The sequence below is a fragment of the Mesocricetus auratus genome, unplaced genomic scaffold (genome assembly GCF_017639785.1).
Source record: "Mesocricetus auratus isolate SY011 unplaced genomic scaffold, BCM_Maur_2.0 Super-Scaffold_4256, whole genome shotgun sequence".
Taxonomy (NCBI): Eukaryota; Metazoa; Chordata; class Mammalia; order Rodentia; family Cricetidae; genus Mesocricetus; species Mesocricetus auratus.
Genome location: NW_024429182.1, coordinates 44,025,213 through 44,051,183, shown reverse-complemented (window position 1 = coordinate 44,051,183; position 25,971 = coordinate 44,025,213). Strand labels below are relative to the sequence as shown.

Here is a 25,971-nt window from a genome sequence, read left to right as displayed (position 1 = left end):
TGTTTCCAGCTCTGTATTTTATCACACACTATAATAAAAACATAAGAAAATTTATTAAAAATTGAAGGCAAAATCATAATTTCAAAGGTTAGACCTACGTCAGGTGTGCTGATGAATGGATGCTTTCCTGAAATTCAAAATCAGACCCAAGAGTATCACTTTCTGAATGTTCTAGAGGACTGGGTTTACTTTTGATTGTCTTTGATGAGACAGTCACTATTTTGTTTTCTTTCTTGACAGAAATGTGTTTTTTCAAAGATTCACTTTTAATTGGCTCATTAAGCAAGGACCGTTTATCCATCCCTTTGCTTTTTGAGTTCACAGGAGAGCCAGGGTCGGAGAGCAGGTCCTTCCCGGAGTGCTTCTCAGTGGAGTTCTTTCTGGAGTGCTCGCTCATGGCACTCGCTTTCTCTAAAGATCTGCTATGTTTGGATGACACTGTTTCTTCCCTTGGACTTGCGCATCCAGAAACACCATCTGCCAATGGAGAGCCTGTTCTAGCTGCGAGTCCTACTGCAGATCCTTCCTGCTGCTCAGGGGCTGCGACTCCCAGATGGTCTCTGGAGGCTACCGATGCCTCTCGTGTAGAAATGGGAACTTGGAAGGTGTCGAGAGGCAAAGGAATCCTAGCATCACTTCTAATCTTCTGAATCTACAAGGAAAACAAAGCTTCAGTGAACAAAGCAAGCCACTGAAGACTGAAACTTCACTGCAACTGAGCTTTTCAATTTTACTTCTATTATTTGTAGTTATCAGTGTGTATGTGTGTAATGTGTACACAACTGCAGGTTAGAAGAGGGAATAGGAGCCCATGGAGCTACAGTTACAGGTAGTTGTGAGCCCCCAAGGGTGCTAGCGACTCTACTCAAGTACTGTGGAAGAACAGTAGCTCTCTGAAGCCACACCATCTCTCTCTCGCTGTAATTGTGATCTTATTAAACTGTCTTCGCCACTCAAGATTTTTATGGTCATTCATTTTCTTAATTATACAATGCCATGTGACTGGCAACTCAAAATTCAGAGTGTGTGTGTGCGTGTATCCACAGTATTTTTAGAATTTTGTATTTTATATGATTATCTTCCATTTCCCATATTAAAAAAAAAGAAATACAATCATTTCTAAGAAACCTAGTTTCTAGCCTCTATGTATACATGAGAAGTATCCAATGTGTGACATGACCAGTTCTCAAGCCAGCAGCTCCTCATACGAGTCTTAAGATTGGCAGCTGGGAGATGGGCTCTTGGTGAGGCAGAAGAAAACATCAGGGGGTCCTGTGCCAGCCAGCCTGTGCCAGCCAGCCCACCCCATCCAGTGACCGGACGGACTATGAGACGCTGCTTGCTAGGTCTGTCTAGATTACTTGTGTTAAAAGCTCTCTGCCCCAGGACTTGTACCTTCATCAGTGTCCCTTCATTGTAAGCTGACTGCATACAGATAGAGACCTAGATGAGACATGAATACAATAAGACATTTACAACACTTTAAATTCCGACTTACTCTTTAAATTCTTTCTTTACTAAAGTAACTCATTCTAAGTATAAATTATCAAAAACCTTCTAGTTTGGCTGGTCTGAAATTCACTCAAACTCACAGACACCTGTCTGTCCCTGCCTCCCAAGGGCTGCATGAAATACATGTGCTACTATGCTCAGCCCCATTTTCTTACTGACAATGGTGCAGTTTCAGGAAATGGGCATAGACTTAACTCTGCCAGAGATAGACCAGCATTACTTTCTCTGACCTGGGGGACTCTTGCCGATGGCTAAGGTCTGCTGGTCCACTTACTTGGATATTCTGCATCTGTCCCACAGCAGTCTGTTTCAGATCTGGTTTTTCTTCCTCGAGAGCTCTCTGTTCTTCCACAGGTGCACTAACAGTAGAATTCATCTGGGGACGACCTAGTAGGTGGAAATCTGACTGATCTATACCAGCCATAGTGGCAAGCTGCCCAAGTCTGCAGAGAGGAAGAAAAAGCAATCACTTAGCAACAACTTAAATTCACCCACTCCCACAAGCATGAAATACATGTATAAATGAACACCAAGGTGTAAAATCTTAGAAGCCAAGACCCTACTTCAGACAAGAGACCCACGCCAACTGCCACCTTTCACTCCTGCTCTGAGACCACTGGATCAGAACATCCAGCCCTCTCAGCAACGTATCCACCTAACCACACATTAAATATCACTTGATTTTCTATAGCAACCACACTCCTTCATTTACATACTGTTTCAACAGCCTCAACCTCGACCATCTCCATGAATTTGACCCTCTTCTTGGCTTCAGTCTTTTCCAGCCCCGGGCTATTCCCCTAAAAACTGCTCCATCAACTACCTTCAGTTCTCTTTTAACATCTTTTCAGTTTGACTTTGAGACTCATGAAGCATAAACTGCACTCAAAGTTTTTATGCAGTCAAGGGTTATAATATGGAATTCCTGATTGGAGCTCCTTCTTCCACCACAAAAGTGCCTTACCTGATTCGTATCTTTTGACTCTACTATTCCCAGGTGAGAACCACTGACCTATTCCTGTGTCTACAGCACCCCTAGAGATTAACTACCGTCCTAAAACTTAGGGACAAGAACTTGACTCAAACTAATTTAACAAGCAAAATGAATAAAAGGCAGGAAATCTATATATTCTAAATATTTTCAATAAAAATTATCTTTAACTTAGTCTTTTTTTTAATATGTCAAGGAGTATATTTAATAGAAGACAAAACTACACAATTCATATGCCCAATGACAATAATTTAGTCTTCACCAACACCAATTACTCTTTATTAACTGTTTATGATGGGTATCCTAATGAGGAAGATTTACCACTTCATATTTCTTTTAAAAGAAATTCTCCATTAAAAAACAAATCAAACAAATTTTGTTTTGTTTTGTTTTTTGTTTTTGGAGACAGAGTTTCTCTGTATTGATTTGCAGGCTGTCCTGGAACTTGCTTTGTAGACCAGAGAGATCCGCCAGCCTCCGCCTCTCCAGTGCTGGGATTAAAGGCGTGTGCCACCAACGCCCCGCCAAATCAAACATATTGATAATCACATATTAGTATGACTCGTGGAAGCTAAGAAGTGTTGAATTCCTCAGCAAGCTACCATTAAAGCCACTGAAGAGAGAATGCCCACCCTACAGATATACCCAGCATCTTTAAGGAGGTCCAGGAAAGCGTGAAACTTCTGAAAAGAATTCTCAATACTGCCCAAGACGCCTTCGTCGTCCAGGATCATATTTGTCACTGATTGTGCATGAAGGGCTTCAGACAAGGAGAAATTTATATTTCTCAGCTGGGCATTTTCATGTTCCAGCTACAAAACAAGGTTGAAAACACACAGCATGGTTTTTCTCACAATTATCTACAGAAAACATTTAACACTAAAACATTTAAAAATGTAACTAATTTATAATTAATCTAGCACTTAATCAATGAAAATAACCATGACATGATAATCTTCATCTGGAGACACTTGTTGAAATTCCTATATAACAAGTAGATGAAAATAAAGTTATTATCTTACTAATGGTTTTTCAAAGATCATATTCCTAACTGCTTAAATTCATACTGGATCACTGCATATCAGAGAATTAGTTACCTAAGGTTCACCTTTTATTAGAAAATACAATAGTCTGACCAAGCAAAAATTTGATCCTGCTATAATTAATCCATTAAGGATTAATTTTAATAAGTTGTGGTGGTTTGAAAGAAAATGGCTCCCACAGGAAGTGGTACTAGGATGTGTTGCCTTGTTGGAATAGGTGTGGCCTTGTTAGAGGAAGTATGTCACTGTGGTGGTGGGCTTTGAGGTCTCCTATGCTCAAGTTACAGCCAGTGTCACAGTTGCTTCCTGTTCCCTGCAGATCAAGATGTAGACACATCAGTTCCTTTTCCAGGACTCTGTCTATCTGCATGCTGCCATGCTCCCCAATGTGATGATAAGGGACTGAACCTCTGAAACTGTAAGCCAGCCCCAACTAAACATTTTCCTTTGTAAAAGTTGCCACGATCATGGTGTCTTTTCACAGCAATAGAAACCCTGACTAAGACACAAGCCAAACAGTTTTTCTACATGCGTGTACATGTGTTCACACATAGGCATGTACCTATGCCACAATATGCATGTGGAGTTCAAGAGGACAACTCTTGGGAGTCGGTTCTCTCCTAGCATGTAAGTGTCGCGTCTGCCGCGTGGCCTGTGTCCGAGAACGTGCGGAGGGTGTTGGGGATTGACAACACAGAGACTCGTTCAACGATGTAAAGAAAACTTTAAGCAGGCCCCAAAAAGGTTCAAGAAAACTTCCTAAGAAAGGCTCCCTCCAGAAAAGCTTCTGCTCTCTCCTCTACCCTGGCTGGTTCTGCTCTTGGCACCAAAAACTGATCTGGGCATGTCAGAAGAGGCGGTTAGTATTTGGACAAGGTCGAGGTCAGGGCGGTTTCTGTGGGCAGGCCTTTTCCAGGAACTTATTGCCCCTGGGCATTGTATTGTTTTTAGTAAACATTGTCTTACAGCTGCCTACTCCCAGGCAGAAGGGGAAGTGGGTCTCTGCTCAAGGTCTGGTGTTCCCACATGTAAGAACTAGGGATCACACTCAGATTGTTGGAGTTGGCGACAGGTGCCTTTACCCACTGAGCCATCTATTTCCTTAACTTGTGCTAAAGTTCTGCACAGCTACCACTCTCCACTTACTCGAGCAGTTCTCTGTGGCTTTTTGCTTTCTTCATCTGCTCATGCAACACCAAATCAAACCTAACCTTGGAGTTCTCAGAAAGGCAAATGCTCGTGATAATGTGCGATGCCTTATATCACCAAGTTTTCAGTATTTAATGAATGAACACACGTGTCCTTTAGTACAATACATACATTTTGAAGGCTTCTTACACTCACTTTGTAATTTAAAATTACTTGTTAAACTTGTTAGTTTAATGCAAGTAAGTCTAATGGTGTGTTCAGTTCTCACTGTTAGGATTCGGGCATTACGCTAGCCTGTCATCTGGCAGGACACACTCAGGCAGTACCCTGGCCAGCCCAAAGTCCTATGGCTGCTATGTCACTATGTAGTCAGCACAAAGGTGCGAAGGTCCCTTTAAGAGGAAAACTCTACCCACTTCTGCTTTCCTTCCCACTGTTCCTCTAAAGGAACAGACAGGACTTTGCCTGTCTCTCTCTTCCTCTCTTTCTCTTCTCTCCCTTCTCTTTCTCCACTCCCTTTCCCCCCCAAAAAAACTTCCCACTTCCACTTAAGTTCTGTCTGCCTGGCATGTTTGTCCCTTGCCCACCACGTGATCTATGGAGATTCACCTCATGTCGTATTATAACACTAATAGTACAGACATTTATCTCCTATGGCATTCTTATGAGCTTTTCATTATCCTAGACTTGTAATTTTTATTTGTCTTTAAAAAAATAAAAAGCAACCTACCAAGTCTGGCTAGTAAGCATCCCCTAGCCTTAGCCTTCCAAGTACTAGCTCTATAGCAGTGCAGTGTCCATCCTCTTAAGACTTTTTGCATTATTTGCTTTCCTATTTCACTGTAAGAAAAGTCTCCCCAACTCTTTTCTTATACACATAGTATAATCCTAATAAATACATTTCATACGCAGCACTCAAAAGCTGGGAAGGAGGACAAGCTACTTCTTATATTTTTTAAAATATACATTTTGGAAGATAATCACATGACACTAAGTGCATGCAAGATTAAAATGGTGCAACTCAGTTCCCAATACAGGAGCCTCATCATTTTTAAGTATTTTAAAGGTTATTAAGATGTACTTACCTCACTGACTCGCTTGTCAGCCTTAAGCCGGATCACTCTTTCCTCCTTTAACTGCTGCAGGCATTCCTCCAGTTTCTCCTAGTATGAAGAAATGGAATAAATATGGTAATTAAGGTACACTCTGATCCCTCAACTCTCCCACTACACAGTCCACAAAGAACTTAGGAGCAGGCCCAGAAGTAACCTCAGAGTATGATAGCATATGTCACTAACTACACATATACACACCAGGTAGTGCAGTTAGTTACTAAAATGTATCACATTAGCATGTAGGGAGCGATTTTACATAAGCGCAGACCACTTCCGTGTGGGTGTGTTCACGGGTATGGAGAACAAACCGTGGTAAATAGAGTTAGGGGGAGGGGACTCTCTCTTTGGGTTTCGGTTGAGACCTGGAGAATGGCCGTGACCTTTGGTTCTCGGATTTCTTGGTGTTCAAGTAAGTGATTTCTCTTTTAATAAATATCTTAGGATATTCCCTTTTGTGTAGTTTAATATTTCTGCATTATTAGCACATTACAGACTCACTTAAATCCCACTCTAACTTGAATTGCAGTGCTTACTATAAAAAGCATATGCATGTAACAGAACTAGTGAATCACCAATAAGACATTAAAGCCATGAAAGGAAAATGTTTCTGGGTTCCTCATAATAGAAAACTCTGTAACATTCTTCTTTTTTTTGTTGTTGTTGTTTTTTTGTTTTTTGTTTTTCAAGGCAGGGTTTCTCTGTACAGCTCTGATGGTCCTGGAACTGACTCTGGAGATAAGGCTGGCTTTGAATGGCTGACCTTACTCTTTATCAAGATTAGGAAAAACCTGTCCATCATTTCAGGAACTGAGACTCTACGGTTCTTGATAACAGGGGTATGACAGTGGCAGATGAAATCCTGAAACAGTCCCTAGGGTTCCCCACTGCTGGAGTAGCTCCCTAATGACAACACTAATGCGGGAGCTGCTGTGAGGGGACCTGAGAGTAACGCTTTCACAGCAAGTGACCTTAGGTAAGGGTGGCTATGACTCCATTAGGAAACCTATTAAAAGGTATTTTTTAGTACAAAGGGAGTTAAGACATCAGAGAAGTTTTTCATTACAACTTCTAAAGAGGAGATGGCATATAGGATATGATAGGGTCCCCTGCCTGACAAGTAGCAAGGAAACAGGCCCTTAAGAGTCAAATGATGTCAATACCAGCATGCCTGAAAGAGGATTCCTTGCCAGCACTGCTAGATGGTTACAGTCTGGCCTACACTGTGGTTTCACTTTTGTGACCTGTCTGGACTTTTACTTTAGAACTGTGAGCTCATAAAATGGTGATGTATTGAACCATCATATTTGTAGCCACAAATTATTCAACTTCTTAGAAATAAAAAAGGTTCGGGCAGTGGTGGCGCACTCCTTTAATCCCAGCACTCGGGAGGCAGAGGTAGGCGGATCTCTGTGAGTTCGAGACCAGCCTGGTCTACCGAGCGAGTTCCAGGACATGGTCCAAAAAACAATACAGAGAAACTCTGTCTCGAAAAACCAAAATAAAAATAAAAAAGGTTTAATTACTATTGCCTAATCCACTATATTTTAGTGGCTGGTTGTATAATATAAACAAAATACATATTTATTAAAACATCACAATATATTTCATATTTAGTCAGTTCTTTTGAGACATGGTCTCACTATATCGGTCAGACTGGCTGGGTCTGGGTCTTAGCCTCAGACACGCTGTGATTACAGGTATGTCCCACACACCTGGTTTTATATGTGTGTATGTACACACATGAATGTATGTGTGTCTGTGTGCGTGTGCATGCATGTGGAGCCAGAGGCTGATGTCGGGTACTGCCCTCTACCTTATTCCCTGTGGCAAGGCTTCTAAATCAAATGCAGAGCTCACCACACAGGCAGTCTTGCTAGCCAGCTTGCTCTAAGGACTCCATCTCAACATTCTGAGGCTGGAGTTGCAACAGGGCCATCACACACACCTGACATTTATGTGGTTTCTAGGGTTCAAACTCCAGCCCCTAAGCTTTCACAGCAAGTGCTTTAAACACCAAGCCCTCTCTCCCTGGGTTTAAATTTTAAAGGCTTTTAAGCAATTACTTAAACACTGAATTTTAATTTAAAATTTTAGTTTGGGGCCACCGAGATGGCTTAGTAGTTAATTTTCTAGCACCCACACGGTAGCTCACAACTGTAACTCTAGTACCAGGGGATCAGAGGCACTTTTCTGGCCTTGTTGCACACTAGACACACCTGTGATACACACATATGCATGAATGCAAAACATTCATATGCACACAATAAAAAATTCTAAAAAGTAATGTTTTTATGGAAAACAGAGATATGAAATATCCAAGAGTATGTGCACTATTGTTTTCCTTCGAACAAATTGCTTTAAAATAGTTCCTCAATGGAATATTGAATACTTTTACACTCAGAATGTATGTCTGAATATTAAATGCCTTAATAATATCAAATTCTTTTTCTCCTTATAGAATGATCTTTAACCTGTTCTAAAAATAAAATGTTTGGTACATTTTATGTCATTCTGTGTGTATATGTGTGCATGCACTCACTAAGTGCATGCATGTGTGTGTTTGTATGACACATGTGCCACAGTGCATACATGGAGGTCAGAAACAACTTCTCTTCCACCATGGGGATTCTGGGGGCTGAAGTCAGGTCATGAGGCCTGGCAGCAGCTCCTTTACCTACTGAGCCATCTCACTAGCACAATCCTGTTCTTTAACGTTAAACTAACCAAGCTTTTATGGAAAGGACATTGCAAACGCCTACATTTGTGATTAACATAATGGTTTTAATATACCACAGCTGGAGAAAGGAGACTACTTTGCCTTTGCTTTGCAAGCCAATGCTTTTACTGGACTCGCCTACTGGGCACTAATGAGGGGCTAAAAGGGCATAGGTGACTGCGTAGCAGTGGCAGCACTGCAAAGTCCCACCCAATCAAGGACAACATCTCCATTTCTGACTGGCTCTCCACAGCACAGCTAACTGCAATGACATGAAACAGCGTCTCCCCCTAGTGGGGAAATCAGACACAATGTCACATTTGTATAACGTGTTCCTTCTCTTAGCACTCTTCAGGCTCATTATGTAGCTACATCTGGCCTCAAACTTTCCATCCTCTTGCCTCAGCCCTCCTGAGATTTAGAGGTGTGCATCAAATGGACATTTTTAAGGCTTTGAAATACCTGTATCCCAACAGCTCTCTGATATTGTCCTAGGATTTGACACTGCTGCCAGCTATCGCTATGGTGTGTCTCATCTACTATGACTACTGGGTCACTTTCCCATATAAGCTGCAAGACGTGTGAAAGGAGAGAAACATGTTTTATTAAGCATTTATCCTATCACCTCCTGTGCCTTGCACAAAATAAGCAGGCAATAAGTAAAGAATGAAGCTCTGGTCACAGAAGATGTGTTTAAGAATGTAGGTTTCTTCAAATGAACAGGTGGAAGCATGCCCTTTTCAATCTCCATTTCTTTGTTTACTAATTAGTAGTTAAAGTTTGGTTTTGGATTACTTTTTCCTAAAAACTGAAGATTCTCTGGTACAAAGTCCTGGCCCATTAGCTGGAAAATTCTATATAACTCTGGGTCCTGATTTCCTCATCATAGACTGGAGATAGATACATGATGATTAAGTGAAGCAACACAGATACAAACTCAGAAGAGTGCTTGGAATATATAGTTGGCCAATGCAAAATGAATGAACATATGAATTCAATTAAGATAGACAGGTTTAAAATCAAAGTCTGTTCCCACTCACACATTCAGTACTCCAGGGCAACCACACCTAAGGCAGACTTTTAACCACAAAATATGGATAAGCCAAAATGAGAGTAGAACAAAAGTCATCAGAAAAACTCACACAATGACCACCTAAGACTACAACTGCCCTTACCACCCTCAGACCAACAGGGAGCGTCCCTATTTTGTCACATTTTTAATTGTACCGTGGAGTACAGTTAGGTTCCACCCAAGCCGCAGACTGCCCCAGGGCTTATTCCAAGTGACAGTTTCCCATATTGGACTGGCTCAGTTACATTTCCTTCTCCCCACCCTCCCCTTTTAGTTAGGTGAGAATCCCTTCTACTGTCTTTACTGTGGGCTTACACATTTTAGCTGATTCTCGAAATGAAGAAACGCTGTGAGGGTCCTCAGCACACCTTGAGTAAGAAGCTGTCTAGCTGCACATCCTAACCTTGGTCATCCTCAGTGACTAGAGACACTTTTGACACACTTTCTCCTGGGCTGGGTCATAGCAGTGGAAAGCCTGCTTATAGCATGCATAAAGTGTGGTCTCCAGCATTTCAGACAAACAGAAGGAAAACAATACAGAACAAGCCCACAAGCCTACAACCCTCCCTCTTAGAAACCTGGTAAAGGAAACCAACAACACATTTTACTTCCCTCTGCGACTCAGCAATAAAGCACAAACGGTAGGGGCTGACTCAAAGATGAAAAGTGTTCCCAAATGGTCCACACAGGTTCTCGCCCAAGAATCTGCAATTTTCTAAGTGATTACTTTAAGAATTCTCTTGTAAGTATTGTGAATTTTAATTTTAAAAAATGAAGTTGTGGCATTTATATCTTTGGGGATAGGTAATGCTTTGGACTGACCCTAGGCATGTGCTTGCCAGAAAAGGGAAGCTGTATCCCCTAGCTGGCTTTAAAATTTTATATCAAATACTGAGGGCAGCAATCATATTAAAAAAAAAAAAAGGTAACTGCCCTTCAACCACATAATGACATTTTGAGAAGGTCCCATCAGTGAACTAGGAATCTGGGCCCGTACGACAGCACACCCGCTGGACCTGATCTTGGATGTCCTGGTTCTCAGATATGTGAAAGCCAAACCTCTGCTGGTCTAAGTCAGTGAATAAATAAGCAACAAATGGAGAGCCACTTCTAGATTTCTAAGTTCTATACTGAGACATTACCAGTTTTAAGCAGTCACTGCTGGGCTGGTGGTGTGGCTCAGTGGTAATGTGTGTGCTGAGCAGCACGAGACTAAGTTCAAACCCGAATCCTCAGCAGCTTCCTCTAACCACACATAACACAAGAAAAGTCAAGACCTTCCTAAAGACAGTCTCCCATAACCTACTACAAATCAGCTCTGACTTAGAGCCCAAAGAAACAGCATGCATAAGTACAAAAATTTGCTAAGTTAATTTCCCTTTCTGCCTACCCAAACAGGAAAAATGGAATGACATTAAATACTGAGTTTTAAAATAAACTTTTTTATTTAAAATAAATTTTTTAATATTGTGTAAGGGGAACATCACTAGCAAAAGTTTTTCCAAGGCCAGGTGCAGTGGCTTACATGGGAGGCTAGGAGAAGACCAGGAACCCAAGGCCAGACTGAGGTACAGTGACGTCAAGAACAGCTTGAGCTACATAAGACTCTATCTCAAAACAAAAGAACCTCTTTTCAATTTTACTTCCACTAAAAACAAAGTTATATTTCCCTGATGATAAGAGTTTGGCTAGCACTATCAATTTTCCAGTAACAGCACTGGGCTGTGGAGACAGCCCAGCCAAAGTCAGGCCACACTTGCATAAGGACCCAAGTGTGATCCTCAGAACATGAAAAAAGGTTGGGTGTGGTGGGACACACTCACAATCCCAGCACCCAGCAGGGAAGCGGGTGATCTCTGGGGCTCACTGACCAGGTAGCCAAGCCTAATTGGCAAATTCTGGGCCAGTGAAAGACTTTGTCTCAAAACCAAACAACAACCTCTGCAAACAACAAACCCAGTGTGGATGACAAGTGAGGGCCAACACAAGGCTATCCTCTCGCCTCCACATGCAGGCATGTCTGTATGCACGTATGTATTTATGCATGCATGTGTACTTACACACTCATGTGTACATACACACACACAGCACTGAATCAGCTGACTATGACAGTACTCAGTTTCCTTAAGTTCATTTTATGATCATTGAAGTTACCCTTACAGCTAATATTCTGATTCAAAGAGGAGGAAAAATTGGCACCACGTTTTTATTTTGATTTTGTGGAGTCTATGCACTGTCATCTCACCTTGTTCCTCTTCGCCGCTGAGTTAGAAAGAGCTAGAACAGAGGGACAAACAGAATTCCAATGAGCTGCCTGCGCCTGTTTCACAATCACGCTTTCGCCAGGAAGCAAATTACACTTTGAAATGGTCCTCTGTACCTTGAAAGGGAGCGATGTGTACCTGTAATGTTTCTTGTCTTATGCTGGCTTTCTGAGGTGCTTCATGGACACTTTCTGATGAATCCTCAAAATCGTCAGTTTCTGAAGATGACGGACTCTCTACTGTCACAGTCACAGGAAAATCTGATTGCTTAAAGAGAACACTACTTAATTCCATAAGCCAAACAATAAACACTAGAGGTCATCTACTTAAATCGACCTGTCTGAAATGCCAAGTTATTACCTATAAACGGATTTCATTCCTCCTTAGCCTAACACAGTTAAAAACAGGAACCAGCCACTAACTTTGTTTTTTCAAGACAGGGTTTCTCTGTGTAGCTCTGGCTGCCCTGGAACTTGCTCTGTAGACCAGGCTGGCCTCAAACTCACTGAGATCCACCTGCCTCCCCCTCCCAAGTGCTGGGATTAAGGGTGCATGCCATCATCACCCAGCTGCTGACTTATTTTTGCTGTTACTACAGAACCCTGTACTGCATAAGGCTGATTATTGTTTGGCATTGCCCACATTACTTTGCTAAATTCCTCCTAGATAAATGAGGTAAAGATCCAGGACAAACACTTCTTTTCAGGGTAATTCTTGTACTGATGGTGATAGATAGATTTAATGTGAGACACGGAGAGTGTGGAAGTATAATTTTTAGGACAAAAGGAATGAGCAGAATATAAGGTCAGTGAGTATCTGTAACTGATAAATACTAAAATGGTTTTAAAAATTAAGTCACATACATACACAACCCACCTTCACTTCTCTGTACCCCAAATTAGTGTAGTAACATTATGATTCTCCTGTCAAGCTTTGATGAGGTGTCCCTCTAGCTAACAACTAATGTGCTCATAACCCTACTGAAAATGTACACAATGAAACAGTCCAAGGACAACTCTGCAGGATATGAAAAACTTCAGTGACAGAACGAGATGACCTCCTAATGTGTCAGTAAATACAGCGTAGCACTGACACACAAGGTGATATACTAGATGTTCTCCTCTCCTTCTTTGAGAATTTGTGACCTCCATGAATGACTACAGGATGACATAGAACTCGACAGAAGCAATCTGATCCAGAACTGAGGCAGTGGGATAAGAACTAAGAACTATTTGTGTCCCTGACTTGAACACGTGGAGCGGGGTGTGTGTGTGTGTGTGTGTGTGTGTGTGTGTGTGTGTGTGTGTGTGTGTGTGTGTGTGTGTGTAAAATGCATATACATACGACAAAGCAACACTGGAACATTCTTGAGTGGTCATCCCCATAACAGTAAGAAACAGTGGTCAAACCTATTGTAAGCATCATCTTTTTTGTTGCCTGTAGAAATATTACCTACAGATGGAACCCCAAGGCCTCCCCCAGTGTGTGTCATGCACATACTGTATCCACAGAGCAGTGGATACATTCATCTCAGGGAGGGAAATCCATTCTATAGAGTTCTATTCAGCTGACCCTGCACTTCTACTCTAATCCTTTATATGTTAGAAACATGACAAATACATACCTTCAGATGATTAGATATATCACTGGTTTTGATTAATGGAAAACCCCTAAAAGGATATCAACAAATTAAGTTATACTTTGAGGTATACACACTACATGTTTAACTTATTTGTATTATGTACATTATCCATATAGAATCATAGTACTAAATACCTCTAAATAACCTATGAAAAAACCAGAACACACCAAGCAGAATGCCTTTGTGACAGGTCGCTTAGACACAGTTGGTTCCCAAGGACTGGTAGGTCTGTTTTGTTGTCTTTCCTTAGGGCACTCCTTGGCAAAGGCTATGCGTGAGTCACCGCTTTCCACTTACGCAATCAACAGGAGAACTCCTATGTAACACAAGCTCCCAAATGACCGCTGTCAGGACTGAGGCACATGACGGAGAACACCTTACCTGCTCCTTTTTGCACGTTGTGCAGTGCGCCACGGCAGGAAACCTGACACACCTGGCGGCAGAGGATCTGGCGCGTAGCAGTCTTTACCATGTTTTCTACCATTATTCCCAGGTTTCTTTGTAGCTAACCCTATGTTCAAAAAAGTCAAAAAGAAATCAAGATGCACTAAAGGTCTACAGATTACCATTCACACCCTCCTAACAGAACACATATGAACAACCGACTATGATGCCCAGGATACTGCAGTACGAGTGACTTATAACCTTTGTCTTTTGGAAAAGGGTTTATCTGTCTAGTTCAGGCTACACTTGAACTTACCACCCTCCTGCCTATGACTTAAAAGTGTGTGGATTACAGGAAGCCCGGACCAAAAAGGCTAACGGCTACTGAGTGGATGTTGTCCTTATTTTGATAACTTTCAGTCCTCAAGTGAGCATAGAACACACACACACACACACACACACACACAGAGAGAGAGAGAGAGAGAGAGAGAGAGAGAGAGAGAGAGAGAGAGAGAGAGAGAGAGAGAGAGATATGAAATGAGGAACTTATGTTAAAGTCAACACTAAGAATTAAATATGGAGCCGGGCGGTGGTGGCGCACGCCTTTAATCCCAGCACTCGAGAGGCAGAGGTAGCCGGATCTTTGTGAGTTCAAGGCCTGGCTGGACCGACAGCCTCCAAAACAATACAGAGAAACCCTGTCTCGTAAAAAAAAAAAAAAAAAAAAAAAAAGTACCTTGTTAGTTGAAAAAAAAAATTGTAGTAAAAGTTCTTATCAACTTCTTGAACATATACTCCCACATAACTATGACACAATTAAATACAAGTTCTGTCCTCACCGAACTCTACACAGCAACCCTGGTTGGCTGACCTCCATGTCTCCAAGTAACTGAGGCAAATAGCAACAAAGCCAAGAAATAAAATACCTTTTACTCAGTGGCCTGTAAATTGCAACCACAGCTCTACTCTCTCCAGCAACACTAACAAATTCTTGCTCTTCTAATTGTCTAATGCCTGGCTACATGTCATTCCTAAAGCCACAGCAACGCACGTATTGCATACTCTTTTTATTTCACCTTTTAATGTTGTATCAAAGCACCAACTGAAGTACTTTTTAGAAGTAAACTTTAGGTAATAGCATGATACTCCAGATCCCACTTACACACTGTTTGACTGATGAAGTATCACTGTTCTGATCACACAGCGGGCAGACAGCAAGCACTTGGCTGTATTCAGGACACTCACCACTACTTACTACAAATAAACTGACTAATTTAAAGGTACTTCTTTTTTTAAGACAGTCTCATTATGTAGCTCTGACTGGCCTGGAACTCACTGTGTAAACCAGGCTGGCCACAAATTCAAGAGATTCATCTGCCTCTGCCTCTTGAACACTAAGATTAAAGGTGTGCACTGTCACACTTAACCCACATACATATTTTAATAAAACAAGAAACTGTATTTCTTTCCTTTTTTTCCCCCATTTTTTTTTGAGCTAGGGTTTCTCCCTAGCTGTTCTGGAACTCACTTTGTAGGCTAGCCTTGAACTCACAAAGATCCACTTGCCTCTGTCTTTATAATAAAAAGCTTTCAGATTATACTCAATTACAAAACTAACTTTTGGATTAATTTATAGCACACACTAGAGAATTGTGCTGGCTAGTTTTATGTCAACTCAACACAACCCAAAGTCATTTGGGAAAAAGAAACACCAACCGAGAAAATGGCCCCACATCAATGGCGTGAGGGTCATTTTCTTAATTAATGACTTTATGTGGTTTACCTCACTGTGGGTTGTGCTACCCCTGAGCAGAATGAACAAGCCATGAGGAACAAGCCAGTGTGTAGCATTCCCCCATGACACCTGCCATTAGCTCCTCCCTCCATGTTCCTTGAGTTTCTGCCCTGACTTCCCTGGATGATGGACTGTGATGTCGTAAACTGACATAAACCCTTTCATCCCCAAGCTTCTTTTGGTCATGGAATTTTGTCACATAACAGAAACTCTAACTAAGACTTTTTGTTTGTTTGTTTAAGCTGGGCATGCTGATGTTTCCCTGCAATCCCAACTACTCAGGAGTTTGAGACAAGAAGATCACAAGTCTCAGGACAATCCCGGCCACACAGCAAGAAATCTCAAAAAAAAAAAACAAGCCTTGTGTTCCAAGTCCAGGTCGGAAAACTTGTCTTCCACATTGCTTGACACCAAGGTTTTTACGTCTGAAATGTGCTACCTGATACAGTTACAGCACTTGCCTCCCACGCATGGGTTCTGCCCAGCACTGTTGGCTAAACCTGCGCCAAAGGGCATTCTAAATCTTAACTGTTTGTTATAGGAGATCATCACCATTCAGGAAACAGTCAAGATGATGGATATTTATTTTATATATAAAGTTCAAACAGTAATGGCAGTTAATTAAAGAAAACAAAACAAAACAGAAATCCTTCCAAATGATTCATTTACTATTTCTACATGTCATGAATTTTCATAACCTACATTAGAATAATTATAGTCTGGGTCTCAGAATATGCTGTAATCAACACTGGCTATTACCCAAGTGATGAGACTTTAATATTATTGCCATAAAAACATGCTAGCTATAAGTTTTGGTGCCACTAAAAAGTCAAGACAGTCAGTTACCTATTCTAATGGTGGCTTTTCCTTTCCGACTGCTTCCTAGGACGATCGTTCTCTTTTTCTGCTTAGCAGTTTTGGACGGTTCCTTCACCGATGGGGACGTTATCCACTGGTACTGGAAAAGAGAGCCCGGCAATATCAGCTACAGGTCTCAAGAGGACTTCACTTTAACTGGACATGACGAAGATGCTCTATACTAATAAAGCTTTGCAATTTTCAGTTCTCAGATCCCAAATTAATGATACAATATTTAAAAAGAAAAAAAAAGCCGGAAATGCCACCTGATTTGGAGGCAGCTGTGCTCACCACTATGCCACCAATGTACCAAAGCCATTGGTTTCACTTCAGATAGAAGAAAAGGATCTTGACAATTGCAATTGTCACTGTAATTACAGAGAAATTCTTTTCATAGGACTGAAACGATTTATACCTCTGACTTCGCACTCCTCCCATTCAGGAGAACCTTTTTGATAACCGCTTTCATCATAGAATGATCTAAAGTAAAAGAAAGGCAGACTGTTCAGGTGTTTTCAAGTGACCGACCAGGCCTACTAAAAACAGATGCCAACTAACTGCTGCTTTTTCCCATAAAGCTAAAGCAGTTAGACTCGCCCCTGCTTCTGAGAACCCCACTCCCTCACAAACTTAGTTCATTGTAACACAGCCTACATCCACCAGCACGTTAGGTCTGAAGTGGTTTTGGAAACCTCTGTATAGAAAACCAAAGGTTGCACTAAATGACAACTAACACAGCCAAACCAAAGTCCTGATATGGCTTCACCGATGCTCCTCTCCAGCTTCCCTTTCTCAGTAAATAGCAGTACCATCTTTTCCAGGACATCTGAAAACAACTTCCTTCACAGCCAACATTACCCTATCTGCAAATCTTCTTACTCCCTGTTCCAACCTCTGTCACCCTCTCTGCCTCCCACCATGAGCTATGTATGCCACAATTCCTTCTGGCTTTGACTTCTGTGTCCCCTCTCTTCTCTTCTTCCTGGCTCCATTACAATCCTCCACCCCAAGGTCATCTGACTGAATACCACTCAGATTATGCCTTTTCCCACCTAATTCCTTGCAGGGCTGTCGGCTCACTTAGAAGAGCCATGCACTGAAGACGATACACTATCAAGTCCCTGGCCCCGGTTTGACCACACAGCACATCAGGTTCTCCCTTGTTTTCTTCTTCTTCTTTTTTCCTTAAGGGTTCATTTAGTAATCTATTTGTATGTTTGTCTGTCTGCTTGTCTGTTTTGGCACCATGTTTATGCAGGTGGCCACGGAGGCCAGAAGAGGGCAATGGATCCCTTGGAACTGGAGTTACAGGTGGCGTGGGAGCTGGGAACGAAACCTGGGTCACCTGCAACTGCAGTAAGTGCTCTAACTACTGAGCCACCTCTCCATCCATCCTGCCCTCTTGTACTATACACTGAATGCTTTATCCCGCAATGCATCTCTCTCAGAACATCCACATCACGCTCTTCTCTTCACTCAGTTTTCCACTTACACGCCAGTGGTCCAGCTGAGTTCCCCATCTGTCTTCTTAAATTGTATTTGCACTTCCTACTATTTGAAATTCCTTATCTACTTATACATTTACACTTGAACTCCCTAACTGATGGAGAGCAAGACTTTGTCTAGCTGGTCCACTGCAATAAGCTCAGTATCCGAACCAGTGTTTGAACACATACTTATTCTAAGTGGCCACCAGAACAATTTCAAAGTATAACTCATCTAAAGCAATGCACTGACTGCTAAGAGCACATAATACAAACTAGAATTTAGACACATTACTTTAAAATTTTTTCAAATATACAAATTGATTTTGTTATGTCATTTGTTAATTAATTTTAAAGAGATGACTTACCAATGAGTGGGTTTTTTCTTATATCCAGAACGACCAGGGTTCTGTTGGTTTCTAGGGCCTCCAGTAAAGCCTTGGCTCCTTCACTGGTGAGGCCACACTGCTGCAGATCAAGCGCTTTTGACAAAAGACAACAGGTTACTTGCTGACCACACACACACACACACACACACACACACACACACACACACACCAGCAAGTTTGCCATAACTATTGCTCTAATCTCTAAGTGTACAGACATAGCTTTTTTAAAGGTTGAAAATATGCCTAAATGAACAGTAGTTACATCGAGATATTTTCATTACACTGTTTTCTGTGGAGAATATACTGTGAAGTGCATTTAACTTACCTCTAAGCCATAAATCCTCACTAAGAGAGTCTGCAAAAGCACTTGCACCCTGGTCACCAATTAGTGTGTTGCAGTTCAGTGTAATGCGCCTTAAGCCAGCCATGCCGTCAAAATCGGGCCTCCTGTATCGAAGACTCTCAGCCCAGGTTTCTTCATGCCTTCTCATGGTCTGGTACTTCAAAGATAACAGCATGGAGTCAGGCGATAGAGAAGGAAACAGGAAACCTAAAGGGAACTAGGCATGGCTGATTATACACAGCATACCTAAGTACAAATACGCCGGCAGACTGCCCTCAAAAGGTCCCAGCACAGGGCTCAAGTTGTGAGAATAGTTATGGGCAACTGCTGCTCAACAGTTATGTAAACTGATAATTCACCAAACTTTCAAAAACTTTCCTTTCCTTTTCTGCCACGTTAAAGAATTGGTTTAATATTACTATACTTCTAAACTCTATCCTGTCCTCTAGGAGTTTCCAATACAATTTAAACATTTAATACGTATCAAGGTTATTAATAAGCTACATAAAGCTGGGTGGTGGTGGTGCACACCTTTAGTCCTAGCACTCAGAAGGCAGAGGCAGGCAGATCTCTGTGAGTTCGAGGCTGGGCTGGACCCACAGCCTAGAAAACAATACAGAGAAACCCTGTCTCGTAAAAACCAAAAAAAAAAAAAAAAAAAACCAGAAAAAAAAGCTACATAAAACTGTATAAATACCTTATGTATGTTTGATGTACACAGAAAGAAACAATAGAATCTGTGTGTGTGTGTGTAATGTTGGGGATTAAATCCAGAGCCTTGAACACACAAAGTGAAGTGCTCTACTACTTAACAGCCAGGCCAACAGGTACAGCTTTTAGATGATAAAAAGATACACGCAGGCTACAACATCATCTTTTAACCCAGTGGTTCTCAGGTACTTCTTAGGGCACACACACCATCTTTAAAGATAGTGTGACATGCATTAGGAAAAAAATGGTTTGATTTTTAGTCACAGTTGTAGCCTTTAAGACTATAACCAAGCCAGGTGTTGGTGGCACATGCTTTTAATCCCAGCACTCGGGAGGCAGAGGCAGAGGCAGGTGGATCTCTGTAAGGTCAAAGCCAGCCTGGTCTACAGAGTGAGTTCCAGGACAGGCTCCAAAGCTTCAGAGAAACCCTGTCTCAAAAAACCAAAAAAAAAAAAAGCAAGCTTATAACCAATTCTGTACATTCACCAACATGGGACATTGATGTTAAAAGGAGTGACACCTCCCCCCTTGAACATCAAAAGAGCAACGCATCTGTGACATGACACTGACAGGAGAAATGTTAATGCCTTTTTCCTATTGAGAATAACCACATGAAAGCAATAAATCCCAGCAGGATTGCACAATGCTGTCTCAAGGAAGACAGCATGAGACGCTCAGAATGGACTGTGACTTTAAAAGGTGAAGCAACTCGTGCATGCTCACAGATACTAACTGGGTCAGGCTTTCATTTAGGCCATCTGGCTCCAGCATCCACACACTTAGCTAGGCTCGTGGTTAGGTAGGGCTGTAATCCCAGCTACTAGTAGGTTAAGGGCACATCACAGGACCAGTGTCTGTCAGCGTTACAGAATGAGTTCAAAGCCAGCCCAGGCAACTTAATGAGAACCAGTCTCAAAATAAAAAGTCAAAAAAATGATGAGGTATCTTTCAGTAGTAGAGCACTTGCCTAAAATGTGAGGTCATAGTTCAGTCCCCAACATAAAAACTAACAACCAGCCGGGCGTTGGTGGCGCACGCCTTTAATCCCAGCACTCGGGAGGCAGAGGCAGGCGGATCTCTGTGAGTTCAAGGCCAGCCTGGTCTACAGAGCGAGTTCCAGGACAGTCTCTAAAGCCACAGAGAAACCCTGTCTCGAAAAAAACAACAACAACAACAAAGAAACAAACAAACAACCACTCCCCAAATCTAAAACAAGAACAAAAACCTCACAAAAACTGAATTGCCACACCAGAAAAACAGAATCCTTGCCCTAGACCACTATGTACCACAAGGGTCAAAGTGTTTACTTTGTAAAGGTCCAAAAATCAACTACTTTTGTCAACTACTTAACTCTCCTGATGTGAGGCAAAAGCAGCCAACTACCATGCAGACAACTAGGCAAGGTTGTGTTCCTCAACACCCTTATTTGCAAAAACTGACGGGCTAGATTTGGTTTATGGGTCTTAGTCTATCCTTTTTGTTTGTTCGTTTGTTTTTTTGGGGGGTTGTTTGTTTGTTTGCTTTGGAGACAGGGTTTTTCTGTAGCATTGAAGCTTGCCCTGGAACTAGCTCTGTAGACCAGGCTGGCCTTGGACTCAAGGAGATCCTCCTGTCTCTGCCTCCTGAGTGCTGGGATTAAAGGTGTACACCACCACCTCATGGCCTTAGTTCTATCCTTGTAGTTTGCATGGGCCAGCAAACTACAAAACTGAGCCAGCTGAGGTGACATACCCATCCAATGCAGCACTCGGGAGGCTGAAGGAATGGGCCTAAACCAAGTTCCAGGCCAGCATGGGTGGCACAGCAATCCAAACAGCCTGGACCACACAGCAACATCCTGTCTCAACCCCCACTAGCCCCAAACAAGCAAGCAAACAAACAAAAAAAAAATCTACAAAACAGGCTTCATGTCAAATTGTTAGGAAGCTTTAGTCCTAATGTAGTAGTTATAAGGACTATAAAGAATTTATGTACTGTCTATATTAGTTTATAAATTACAGTTGTTAGAGTGTAATGGGAGACTATAATAGCATTAAGTTTCTTTCAGTGCTGCAACATTTTCAACAACTAAAATAACAAAGAAGTATTGTTTATGTATGACGTATTGCAATTTCAAGTCTTCTTTCTTTTTTTTAATTTTGGTTTTTTGAGATAGGGTTTTTCTGTAGCTTTGGAACCTGTCCTGGAACTTGCTCTGTAGACCAGGCTGGCCTTGAACTCACAGAGATCCACCTGCCTCTGCCTCTGCCTCTGCCTCCCGAGTGCTGGAATAAAAGGCATGCACTACCACTGCCTGGCTTAAAGTCTTATTTCTAAGATTGAGTATCTTTAAGGGTCAGAATTCTAAGCTAAACAATGGTTACATCATTCGATGAAACTAAAACTGCAATCTCCATATGGATAAGAAAAAAAATCACTTTAACCCCATATCAAAGTATTAAAGTGCTTCAATCATATCGTCCATTCAAGGCTGAATGTATGGTCACCTTTAAGATCTTGGCCATATAATCAGCTCCTTGCCATGTCAGATTACATCCTGTGAAGTTGACGGTCTTGAGAGTGACAGAGTTCTTTATACCTTGACAAACAACTAAAAGAAGGAGAAATTACACACAGTAAGACCAAGATCCTGCCAATTTGGTCAATCTTTATTTATTCACTGTCTTCAGTCCATGCTAGTTTAGAGATGTATTCCTAAAATCACTTTACAACTATCCCAGTCACTAACAGAATGCTCACAAATTGTCAGTAACAAACCATTGTTCTAGATCACAGCCAAGGCTTAATCCTACTAACTTTCCAAAAACCAAATACTTTACGTATTGCCTATTGATATATGGACACTACAATTGCATTATAAAGGTGGGCATAGTGGTGCACACCTTGAATCACAGCATTTGGGAGGCAGAGGCAGGCGGATCTTTTTGAGTTCGAGGTCAGCCTGGTCTACATACAAGTTCCAGGCCAACTAGAGCTACATAGTGAGATCTTGTCTCAAAAAAAAAAAAGAAAAAAAGAAAAAAGAAAAAAATTGCATTACAGCTGTTTTACTTGGAGATGGTCATGACATTTTATTCTCTTTACCCTAGTATTGCCCTCCTCACAAGTATTTTTTGGTTTTTTTTTTTTTTTGAGACAGCATTTCTCTGTGTAGCCCTGGATGTCCTGGAACTCACTCTATAGACCAGGCTGCCTGCCTCTGTCAGCTAAGTGCTTGGATTACAGGTGTGCACTACCATACCTGGCTCCCACAAATATTTCCTGAAGGAAAACCATAAACTATGAGCAAACACAAACAGAATACTAAACACTACAAACTGTTTGTTTTATGGCATATCACAACCTTAAGTAAAGTTCAGACACTCTGAGGCATGATAAGCGTTTCCTATAGAAGTGAGAATGGACGGGTATCTGAGCTGGCGTAGAAGACAGCTCAGGTGGAAGAAGCAGCCCAAAAAGGTAGACAGGGATCATAGCACACAGGCAAACCTGAGACCCGCCTCCCAGGACAGCGGGTGAATGACATGACTCACTTTCCAAACCTTCATCTCCAATTGGACAATTGGCCAGTGACAGATGCACCAAGGAGACCGACTTACTCAATCCCTGAATGGAAGAAAAATGTAAAATATGAGTTGAGTATTTTCCCACCAAAACCGGCTCTCAGATATCTGCAGGTCACATGGACAAGGCTTACCTTTGTTAAACTAGTCAAATCTCTCTCTCTCAGAATCAGCCCATTTAGCTCCAGATTTCTTAGCACACTTGATGTACTTAAGCAGCCTTTAAGTGCCTTACATAACTGGAAGCTCACATCTTTGGATCTTATCGCAGGAATCCGATTTCTGCTAACTCTGTGTGTATCAGAACCTAAAACAAATTCATTGTAAAAATCAGTGATATCAACCATACAACGTTAGTATTAAACTCCTCAGTGCTAAGGGACAGAAATGAACCATGTCCTTAAAGAGAAAATTCAAAGCCACATGAGATACATAAACCATGCATGGCATGATTTCTTATGAAGGCAAAGAATTTGCACCTAAGGGAGATCTTCAAGGGATGTCTCAATTTGCATATAGTACAGGGAGTAGGAGTGGACTGTGCAAAGGGATCCAAGCCTGACACCTGCTGGACAGTATAAATACTGCAGATGTGAGAGTTAGACCCTTCAGAATAGAAAAAACGAGAGAAATTCAGAGGCTGAAGCAAGTCTGCAAGAATTGGCTTTTATAACACAAGTGATGAGGCTGCCATTGGTACAATGAGGACAGTTAGAAAAATGTGCCCCACTGCTGGACTAATTACATAAAGGGAATGACCAGGGAGAGGCACCTCTCAGCTGGTAACCGGCAGACACCTAACATGCAGCATGCTTTAATCCTAAAAATGTGCAACAGGCTTGTTTCAGTGGCTTTGCAGACGTGTGAGAACTAAAAGTTCAAAACATGAAATTCAAACCCTAGGTTGCCCCCAACACCTGTTTGCCTTATATGATACTACTTAAAACAAACAAAAAAAATTGGGGCTGAGATGGCCAAATGGTTAAAGTGCACACAAGGAAAACTGTGCGGACCCAAATTTAGATCACCTGCAAGGTAAAAGGCAGTAATCTCTGGGAAGCAACAAGAGATGATCCCTGGGGCAAACTAGCTAGCAAACTAGACAATGGAATCAGCAAGTCCCCCGAGTTCAGAAAACAGAAACAAAACCAACCCTGTCTCAGTAAATAAACTGGAAAGCAATAAAGAGATGCAGTGTCCATTTCTAGCCTCTACGCACATGAGAACATGTGTGTACACACAAAAACATACACTTGCATGCACATACACACGCCACATACATATACACACAAAAATTGTTTGCAAATATAAAAAGAGGATGTGAAAAATCATTTAGCAGCTGAGAAGATGGCTCAGCAGTGAAGGGCATTTGCTGTACAATCTGGAGGTCTGGAGTTCCAGATCCCAGCACTCACTTAAACTAGGCCTTAGGGGCAAGGCTTGTAACTCCAGTTTGGAAGGGGGTGGAGACAGCAGATGGTTAGGGCCCCCAGGTTCAAGAAAGACACTCAAGATAATGGGTGGAGAGTGACCCACAGGACACCTAACACCTATTCTGGTTTCACTGTGTATGCACAAGTGCAGATACCAGGATACACAAACACTTTAAGAAAAAAAAAACAGTAAGGAACCGTACATAATGGATGATAAAATTTCATGAATGACCACAGAGGCACCACAAAGACTTGGTTTGGGGGTTGTAAACACTTTAAATGTCAGGAGCTTGCAAACACGTTATCTACAAAAAAAAAAAAAAAAAAACAGAATCAACTCTTTACAAAGAGATGCAAAAACAAACAAACAAAAAAAACAGTCCCTTGGGCTGGAGAGATGGCTCAGCAGTTAATCATACTTGTTCTTGCAAAGCACAAAAATTCGGTTCCCAGCACCTTTATGGTGGCTCCTAACCATGTGAAATTCTAGCTCCTGGGGTGCAAACCCCTTTTCTGGACTCCGCGGGCACTGCACACACATACATATACAAAGGCAGCAAACTCACAATTTTCTAAAAATCGTAAAAGACGACCCTGAAGGGGATTTTTTGTTTTGTTTTGCTATACATTTTTCTTTCCATTTTAAACCCCCTTATTTTCTGCGAAAGGCTTGCAATGAAGAGTGAAGGAAGATTGTAAAATTAAAACCCTAAAGGAAAGAGGGCGGGGCAAAAGCATTAATTGTTAAACCACTAGCTAAATTATCCTGCAGATTCCCCTCGGGGAGCACTGCTGGTCATCCGCACTGTGGTAAGGGCCAATCTCGAGCCCTACTCCCCATCTTGACTACTTTTCCAGACAACCGCCGAAGGCGGCATCCCGCAAGGGAGGCGGCGGCAAATACTCCTTTGTGGATATGTGAGGCCGATTTCGCAGGCTTCCGGTGCACCGGGCTCCCTCGTCTCAGACCAAACCCTCGCACTTCCCGGCTGTGCAGACCTGTCTCCCCGAGCCACGGCTGGAAGGAGCTCTTGATGGCCACCAGCGGCAGGTCGCGGTTCACCCTGAGCGTGCTGAGCAGGGGCGCCCAGTCCACCACGCGCAGCCGATCGGCATTGAAGTCCAGCACACCGTCCCGCAGGCAGGAGCGCACGGCGGGCAGCGGCACCGAGTCCTGCAGGGCGCACAGGTACTCGTAGTGCGAGAAGAAGTCAGCCGCGCTATCGCGCCGTAGCTTCACCGAGTCGATCATGACACTGCCGCAGCCCGGGAGACACCTCCAGCCGCCCCGCGCCACCTCCCGCCGCGCCCCAGGCGGTTGGCGCCTGCTCTGCCCGCCCTGCGCGCCGTCGCTGCCGTTCCAGCCACCGGCGAGCTCCCGCGGGCGGCGCGCGCACCCCGCGCCATGCGTCGGCGCCTTCACTGTGCGTCAGAACGCAGGCCACGCCCACCAGGGTGCGCCGGGGCTTGCGTGCCCTCCGCCGGGGATGAATTGAAGGCGCCTCAA

General features: G+C 42.4%; 1 protein-coding gene across 3 annotated transcripts; it reads right to left on the bottom strand.

Moving 5' to 3' along the window:
- Positions 1-34: 34 nt before the first annotated feature.
- Positions 35-25,716, bottom strand: Cep78 (centrosomal protein 78). Of its 3 annotated transcripts, XM_040746768.1 has the most exons (17): positions 25,464-25,597; positions 24,668-24,769; positions 23,166-23,338; positions 23,002-23,074; positions 21,955-22,058; positions 18,740-18,914; positions 18,394-18,507; positions 16,957-17,021; positions 16,530-16,641; positions 13,886-14,015; positions 13,487-13,532; positions 12,001-12,129; positions 5,781-5,858; positions 3,149-3,315; positions 1,787-1,955; positions 1,396-1,443; positions 35-652 (listed from the first exon to the last, which is right to left on the bottom strand). In XM_040746768.1, the coding sequence occupies exons 2-17, from the start codon at positions 24,687-24,689 to the stop codon at positions 95-97; spliced, it is 2,163 nt and encodes a 720-aa protein (XP_040602702.1). In that variant the 5' UTR covers positions 24,690-24,769; positions 25,464-25,597; the 3' UTR covers positions 35-94. The 3 variants fall into 3 exon arrangements, with proteins under 3 accessions (XP_040602702.1, XP_040602691.1, XP_040602695.1); XM_040746757.1 differs by lacking the exon at positions 24,668-24,769 and having other exon boundaries at positions 25,464-25,716; XM_040746761.1 differs by lacking the exons at positions 1,396-1,443; positions 24,668-24,769 and having other exon boundaries at positions 25,464-25,716.
- Positions 25,717-25,971: the final 255 nt, after the last annotated feature.